We start from the raw sequence: 9,276 nt of genomic DNA, 5'->3' as shown, positions 1-9,276 counted from the left end.
ATGATTTTGTAGTGTCGTTAGTTCTTCCAAATATATTTATCACAGTGTTAAAGATATTATCAAAGAAATTTTTTTATTGGTCACCAGAATAAATCAGAAAATATATACGACGGGCAACCAAGAAGCACGTTACATTGTTTTCTAAAATTATTTCTTACAACTAATTTAATTTTTAAATATTTCATAAAAAGATTATGTAATAAATTTGACGTGTGACTCAGAAGGAAGGAATTTAAGTTAGATCAGCATATTTGTTGGCCGCTAAAATGTACCAGACCAAGTTAGACCAACAATTGTGAGATTTGAAGGGGTAGAAAAAATGTGTTGTTTTAAAAAAATTAACTTTAATTAAGTTAGAACATCAAGGATTGTAGGACTAAGCTTAGTGTGAAGTTCTCTCTCATTCTAAATAAATTTTAAAGTATATATAAATTATTTCTCTATCTTTGCAACATATAGCTTCATTTGATTCAATCACATACCATTATCACATTAAAAATTAAAACGCTCTCATTGAATTGTACCATGTGAATTTATTAATTGAACCATGAGTTTTTATTTAATTTAGCAATGAATGCATTTTTATTTAATTCTTAATTGTTATCGATGCCCTTCTTTTAATTTTTATAAATATTATTAATCAATTTAATCTAGTGTTTTCCTTTAATTTATGATTTTATTTCGTTTAATGAGATAATTTTTCTTTATACGCTACTTGAATCTTCACAAGATCTAAAGTGAAGGAATCTTCACCCTAGTCGTATCTAGCTAGCTAGAAGGTATATAAGAAGAAATAAGGGTTTTGTGGATTGCATCATCTTTTGAACTTTAGGGTGAGATTTGTGTATATAATAATTAACTAATAAATATCTGTATAGGAACTTGAAGATAAATATAAATATCAGCACGTGTTCCTCCACGTGTGTCGGCATGGTTGAGAAGAAGCAATCCGGTTGGCGGGACAGCAATTGAATATATATTTTTACAACCTCATGCTCTCCTCCCTTTACAAGAGTCAAATCATTCACCAGCTGGGCTTCTAAGTAGTCTTTAACAGTGCTGATAAAATTTTCATTACCTAATTCTGGATATTGATCGAATATTAAAATTCTAATTCGAGTAGACTCAAACTTAATCAACTCTGATTTGGTCCTTGAGAAATTTTTTATCGGTCAGTAAATTGAAAAGTACACGTAAATCAGTTTTTAGGAATATATCTTTTTGACTGATTGCCCAAAGACAATTTCATTTTCTCAGACTAATTAGCCTAGTAGCCGGTTTCCTCTCCTTGTACCGCAAGCAATACTGCTGACCTACAAGCTGACATTCAGTAACTAATGCGTGCTGTCATGATTCGAGTAAAATAATGGAGCATGCAGAAAAAGATATGGTATCTGTCCAGTGCATGAGTTGCATATAAGATAAGGTATCAGGTTTTGAAGCGCACAGGGAAACCAGGTACAGGGTCGTCTTTCTTTTTTTAAGCCGACTTGCTCGGTGAGGAGGCTCGGCGCGCAGCTTGATAGATAGGCCATCTGTAAGAGCTGAAAGGGACAAGAAGCCCAGACGATGATGAGCTGAGACAGATAGATTAGATAGATAGATATAATTCATTCCTCAATTATAAACCTAGCTACTATATATTATCATCCTCTTTTTGGTGAGGAAGTGGAGATAATGATAGTAATTAATTAGCATGGATATTGGCAGAGGCTAAAGTGGCCTCACCCTTGTTCTGGGAACCTTCTGAGGCAGTACTGTGCGTTGGCAGGACAAATTATTGAGCGATAAGAAGGCGCAAAACCAAGCCAATTTTCATGTGATTCGTCGCAGACCTCTTCTTCCTCTTTGATTCCTAGCTGGTGTGGATGGCCGAGAATTGTAGGAGGAGGAGGGGAAGCTGATTAGGGTCTCTGTGTTCTGATCGATGGAGTTCACACACGGAAGGAGATCTAGAGAGAGGTTTTTCATGAGTAGTAGTAGTAGTAGTAGTCATCAGGAAGAGCAGCAAGTGCAGGTAGGCGGCGGCGCGCCTTTTTTGATGGTTTCGTCTCCCTTGTCGTCCTCGAATTTGCGGGGAGGGAATTGGATGGTGCCGGAGAGGGAGCAGATGTTCGAGAAGGTGGTGACGCCGAGCGACGTGGGGAAGCTGAACCGGCTGGTGATCCCCAAGCAGCACGCGGAGCGGTACTTCCCGATGGACGCGGCGGCGGACGGCGGGAAGGGGCTGCTGCTGAGCTTCGAGGACCGGACGGGGAAGGCGTGGCGGTTCCGCTACTCCTACTGGAACAGCAGCCAGAGCTACGTGATGACCAAGGGCTGGAGCCGCTTCGTCAAGGAGAAGCGCCTCGACGCCGGCGACACCGTCTGCTTCAGCCGCGGCGGGGACCGCCTCTTTATCGACTGGAAGAAGCGCCGCGTCCGCGATCCTTTCACGGCGGCGGCCGCCAGGGGGGTTCCTTTCACCGGATTCTCTTTCGGCCCGCCACCCATGGTCGGCCCATGGGGAACTTCTTCTCCCACCTTCTTTGCGCCTTCCACCGCCACTCCTGCCCACGGCTCGCAGATTGTCTTCTTCCGGGCGCCACCACCAGTCGAGGGGCGGCCCGCCGACGTGTCGGTGGTTCTAGAGTCGACGCCATCCGCCGGTAGCCGCCAGGCGGCGGCCAAGGGCCTGAGGTTGTTCGGGGTGAACCTCTTCTGCTCCGGATCAGAAGGGGGCGGCGAGACACAAGCTTCTTCGTCGCCGGCGTCGGTGTCCAAGGAGCGTAAACATTCCTCGTCCTTAAATGTTGACCTATGATTCCAATTTTGAGCTTCTTGATTACTTCAATTATAAAAGAAGGCGGCCTCGACCTCGATCTCTCCTTCTCCTCTTCCTCCTCCAAGTTGTAAATATCCAGGAAGACAGATACAAATTTGCTTTTGTAATGCTTGCAAAGGGATTGAAGTCCATCAATTGCTCATGATCTTTAATTCGTTTTCAACGCCATGCTTTCCATTTTAAGCTTCTCTCTCACAGATGATTCCAAAGAAGTGGACTGGATATCATTCCTTAAAAACGAGGACATAGGGACAGTTCTGCAGCAAGAAAAGGTCAGATCTAAATCCCTCTCCGCCCAATTTTTATCTTGGGATTTATCCCTCTTTGTCTGCTGTCTCATCAGCTTAATTTGTTTTTGCATTTCTACTTCATGCATACACTTCATTCGATCTAAATCTCATCATATTATTATATTATATATGCTTCTAATTATACAATTTCTTGATCAAGAGTTAATTAATCTCTTGGTTTAGATAGATAGATAGATAGATAGGGAGAGATTAGGCATGCATTTGAACTGTCTTCTTGCACCTCACTAAAGGCTATGTTAAAGTATTATGACCTTCAATTTCTTACTTGGATAATTCTATAATAGAAACAAATTGCATAGATTTCCTCACAAACATATATACTTTTTCATATGCACTAGTAGAGATTGTTTTTTCCCCCTTGAGTATTAACAAAGCAATTTCAATTGGCAACCTTGTTCTTAACTTTTACACATACATATATAAAATGATTTTGAATTTATCACTTGTAACTAAACATTATTAATCTAAATTCAATTCAAGAGCTAGCTAATGGCATTTATGTAGCTATTTAATTTGTAGGTTTTGAGTGCCATATATATACATGCTATTTTTTTAATCTTAAAATGATAGTAGATAATATGTGTAATTTGTCCCTATTTTTTCGGTTCTACAGCAAAGAAATTCATAACATCATTGGCAGAATTAGCCACATATTTCCACCTATCTACCACTTTCCAGTTATGAAGTCTCACTTGTGCTAATCAATTGTTCTTCATGATTTTGATTCATATTTCCAAATAGGTATAGAAATTTTGCTTCTTCATCAACATACACACAAAAAAAAGGACCATTGATTCATACTGCACTAGCTGTTTAAGGACTTGTTTCTTTAATATTAGCTTCTGAATTCTCTCATAAGGAAAATGTTTGCTTAATTAATTGTCACTGTCTAAAATATTTGAGACATGCTTTAGCATTCAAGAAGAGCTTGAGTACCTTGCGATTTAGACGGATAGATTGCCATCATTGTACTAAAGTCCTAGAAGAAAGACTAACTTTTGTATATGCTTGCTTGGTCTGGGTTGTGAGAGATACTTGGGATGGGCGTAATCATCTTTTACTACTTACTACAATTGCTTGGTTTGGAATGGAATGCAATATATAGATATTTATTTTTACACAAAAAGAATTTACAAGGATTAAATTATTCATTATCAATTGAAGTTTGGTTCAAGGAACTAAATAAATAAGGCGCAAAATAGTCATTACAAAGGAAAATAGCTTCCATGCATGATAAGAAATATATATTTTATTTGACTCACGTGGCTCAGACTGTTTGGACAAATCTATTCTACTTAAGTTTGTACTATGATGACTTTTCTATAGTGCATCTAGTTCTATCAAATTATTCTTCCCGATTGGTTCAACTTTGGTTCAACTAACCCTGACCTAACTCACTAAGTAGTCTCATTCGACCCTATTGACAAGTCTGATCACCTATTTTGATTGATCATTATTTATGTACTTTGTAGAGGTTGAAATAGAGAAAAAGTACAAATTATTAGCGAAGGAAACTTAGAATTGATAAAATAAGGACCAGTTCTTCTTTGTGAAAAGGGATTTATAATTGCATGACAATTAATATCCTAAGTTTATTTTGCAATAGTTATTTTATGAAAAAAAAACAGAAACAAAATGTGTCTAAAATAAATATACTCACAAATCAGACATCATTATATATCAAGGCTATGCTAATGTGATTATTTGTGTGTGTATATATATAAACAATCTATAAATCATCATCATCCTCATCAAGCTAGTAGTGGTGAATTGCTATGCACTTATCTTTCTTAGAAAAGAGATCATATCAAGTCATATTTGTCACTAACTGGGAAATAGAAACCACAAAGAGAATGATGTTGAGCATTGAGAGTAATGTGACTGAAGTCATCATCGATGGACACTCATTAAACATTTTATCTTTTTCTGTGCAGATTTTCTAGGTTGTTTGGTGTGACTAATTCGTTTTCCATGTGCTTTACTATTCCTTCAGATAAACAACAAAAGTATCTATTCAGATTCAGTTTGAGTCATGCTTGGATTGGTAAAAGAAAGCATTAATTCCTGCAATGCCAATTGATGTATATGAAAAGTCAAATTTCATTATGTTTGAGTTATCAAATAATGGGCACTATGTTATTCCCAGGTTAATGTGTATAGATTTAGAGATGTATACCGGTCCAGTATTTCCTGTTCTCGTGATACTTTTCTCTTTTCTTGCCCTACATTTTAACTATCTGACAATGCTAAAAACTAAAGCTTTTGTTTTCATCATCTTCTGTTGAAGACACAGCTATTTAATATATATGATTGTATTTATTTGTGTACTCCAAATTTTCACAACTAATAACTTCTCACCCCAATTCATGACAGTGATCAGAAACCCTCTTTCATATGTTTGCCCAAACTCATATGTGTGGATGTGAAGTGGATGAACTTGCTGGATCTTCCTTGCTCCTTTGTTGATACAGTTTAGAGAGAGAGAGAGAGAGAGAGAGAGAGTGGTCCAAGGTTCAGGTTAATGGTGAGATATACAGCAGACAAGGAACACATATGAGCACTGTAGCATGCAAACTCCTCCCTATCCCTCAGGAATCCCCATATATCTTTCAGTGGTCCTGTCTGCTACTCCTGCTCAACCTTTATATCCACAGCAAACACAGCATCTCGTTTTATCCTTCCACTAGCGACTGTCCTTAATTTGCAAGCTAAGACAGCCAACATGCTTCTGTTGCCCTAGCTCTAAGTTTCTTCCAGGGATACTGATACTGATTATGTGCGCGCGCGCAAGGTTAATTTGCATGGGAGCACGTTCATAACTCTCCCTACAGGCTACATTGTTTGAGAAATATACACATAGAAACTCAAGCTATGATTAAATAAGGACTTATTGAGCCGGAGATTACTATTTAATCAGCAATTCAATGATGACTAGTGTAAATAATAAGGCATGCCTGCTCGCAGCCATCAACTAACGAAGCAGCTACAGCGGAGGCACAGAGCAGCAGAGGCCTCGAAGTGTGTGCCGAGTCTATGAACATGCGTATAGGGATTCTATATATTAGGCTTCTGCAGGCGAACTGTGTCTTCAAACTCATACTTCAATCCATTTAATCATAAATAAAAAATTGCAGAATTATAATAACGAAAAATATTTTTATATTTTTATATTTTTTTTTTATCAATTTGACTAAAAATTTATATGGGAAGCCTAAACCAAATTATATGCTTAGAAGACTAAGTCAAATTATATGAACTCAAAACTAAATTGTTTTGGTTTTCATCAAGTTAAATTTGATTGAATTATGTAGTGGCTAATTAAGTTATCATGTTCAATTAAATTCAAGTACATATATTTGATTATAAAAATATAATGGTATGTGATCCGTCGGGAAGTAAGTAAATGAAAGGCCGGTGAAGTGGCTAGAATATTGACAAATAAGGGACCAGGAGCTGGAAACCACAAACTTACGCACACCACCTAGAGAATAAATTGGGGCGTTTGAGCGAGAACCAGGGAAGGAGTCCTTGGCACAGACACTTGGATGCTCAAGTTAGAATAGTAGCCGAGTAAAAAATAGAGAATAAGATGAACAGTAGTGTAGATGCGTGCATATGTGCACGTACTTGACCAATGGAGAGGATCCTTTTTTATACCATCTCTAATAACATTTGCAATAATGAGATGACATAGAATATCTGATGTTAGAATACGTCAGGTAATGAATCATGTATAACAACCCTCCTCTAGGCAGAGGGAGGTTCCATTGCATATATATGTCATAATAAGATAATATTCTTTGGTGAGTAGCTATTATTCTCTGACAATATTGTCTCCTAGGGGAGATTAGATCGACTTTGGGGTCGGGCGGATGTAGGTTGGGAGTCGTGCCTAGGAGAGATGATGAACTGAATTTGGAGATCCAACTGACTCTAGGGCTGGGCGGATGTAGCCTGGGAGTAGTGCCTAGGAGAGATGATGAACTGAATTTGGAGGTCTAGCCGACTCTAGGGCTGGGCAGATATATGCTAGTAGATGTACCCTGAGTAGTGAGGAACTGAGTCTGGAGGTTCGACTGCTTTGGAGTCGGATTGATATATGCTGGGATCCTTGCCCAGGAGAAGTGAGGAATTGAGTTTGGAGGTCTAACCAGCTCTTGGATCAGGCGGATATATGTTGGGAGCCTTACCCAGGAGAAATGAAGAACTGAGTTTGAGGGTCCGACCAATTCTGGGACCGAGCGGATATATGCTGGGAGTTTTTCCTAGGAGAAGTGAGGAACTGAGTTTGGAGGTCCGATCAACTTTGAGATTAAATGGATATATGTTGGGAACCACACCCAAGAGAAGTGGGGAGTTGAGCCCCGTATATCTGGCCTGCTCTAGGGCCGACCGAGTTTATATTATAAGCCTTGCTCATGAGACTACCACCTCACCTTAACTTTGACCGCTATATCATCTTGACTGTTGACCCCACATTACCTTTAGGACCACTCATAATGTGCCTCATCAGTGTGTTTAATGTAGGAAGATCCGAATTGTTCTTTGAACTTCCTTTATCATAGTTATATAAGCCAAGTTGTGACATGAAAAAATATAAAAAGTTGCATTTATTCCTTATCTATATTCTCTCTAAATTGTTATACTTCTCTTCTAACCCCAAATATCGTAGCATCTCCCCTTTAATTGGTATCAAAGCAAGGTGAGACTCAAGAAAAATGACATCTAGAAGTGTTGCTACTCTATTTTCGCATACTTTCAATGGAGAAGATTATGATTATTGGAGTAGCAGATTTGAAGTTTGGCTGAAAACATTCGACTAATGAAATATAGCCAGTAATAAAGGGTTTATTGAGCCTAAAGATGAAGATGAAGATGAAGAAGCCTTGAGTGATGCTAAAAAGAAAGTTTTGATGGATAATAGGAAGGACACTCATGCTCTCAATTAGATCAATCTCGCAATAGATAAAGGGATGTACGAGAAAATTCACAAAGCAACAACTTCAAAGCAAGTTTGAAAAATTTTACAAAAAGCTTATAAAGGTGATGAGCAAGTAAAGAGTGTTCAACTTCAAATTTTGAGATTAGAATTTAAAGAATTGGAGATGAAAGAAAATAATAGTGTTGCCGAGTACTTTACAAAAGTTGGTTCTATAGTGAATCAAATGGGTTCAAATGGTGAAGCTTTGGATGATCTCAGAATTGTACAAAAAGTACTTAATGCTCTTCCTAAAAAATATTTTAGTCTTGTTACTATATTGAGTAGACAAGAGATTTGGAAAACATGACTTTGGAGGATCTACAAGGTATTTTGAAAGCCCATGAAGTGAAGATTAATTTATTATTCCCCCATCACATCTTAAATCCCAAGTTTCTATTAGAGATCGTGGTTTATCCTATCACGGTAGGGGCAAAACTTTCAGAGGGTGTGGTGATTCAAATTCTTGTGGAAGAAGAAGAAATAATCAACAATATTATCAAAATGACAACAATAAAAATCAAAGCTTCAAGTTTCAAAGAGGACGAGGAGATAGTGGTTATCAAACGAGACTGAGGATGTGATTATATTGAATGTAATTATTGTTAAAATTCAAAATATAAAGTTACAAATTTTTGGTACAAATAAACAGATGATAAGGAAAATGATTATATCAAGTGTAACCATTGCTACAAGCCTGGACATAAAACTGTAGATTATTGGTTTAAGAAAGAAGATGACAAGCAAACTAAAAGTGACCTTATTTATCAAAGTAAGAATGAAGAAACTTTGTTTCTTGCTTCCAATGATAGCAAAGTTTATGAAATATGATACCTAGATAGTGGGGGTAACAAACACGTGACATGTAGCAAAAATTATTTTCTAATTTTTCTAAAATTGATCATAGTGAAGTGATGATTGATGTGCTAGTACTCACAAGATTAAAGCAATTGGTGAGATTTGCTTTAAAACTAAATTTGGAAATATTGAGAAAATGTTTAAAGTTTATTATGTTCCTGATTTTAAAAGCAACTTGCTTAGTGTTGGTCATCTTATGAAGAAAGGGTATGATTTGTATATGCATTATAATGCTTGCACTATATCAAAAGGCAATCAGGTTATTGCAAAGATTGGTGTGACCTCTAACAACTTATTTCCTCTCA

The 9,276-nt window shown here is 37.5% G+C and overlaps 1 protein-coding gene across 1 annotated transcript; it reads left to right on the top strand.

Annotated features, from left to right (window-relative positions):
• Nucleotides 1-1,486: 1,486 nt before the first annotated feature.
• On the top strand, nt 1,487-2,987 carry LOC121969658 (B3 domain-containing protein Os03g0120900-like). Its single transcript, XM_042519862.1, has one exon. It carries the CDS (start codon nt 1,928-1,930, stop codon nt 2,801-2,803), a length of 876 nt encoding a protein of 291 aa, XP_042375796.1. The 5' UTR covers nt 1,487-1,927; the 3' UTR covers nt 2,804-2,987.
• The last annotated feature ends 6,289 nt before the right edge of the window (nt 2,988-9,276 follow it).

The sequence above is a fragment of the Zingiber officinale genome, chromosome 4A, assembly GCF_018446385.1.
Source record: "Zingiber officinale cultivar Zhangliang chromosome 4A, Zo_v1.1, whole genome shotgun sequence".
NCBI lineage: Eukaryota > Viridiplantae > Streptophyta > Magnoliopsida > Zingiberales > Zingiberaceae > Zingiber > Zingiber officinale.
Note: the sequence above shows the minus strand (reverse complement) of the source record. Positions and strands in the feature narration are given on the sequence as shown.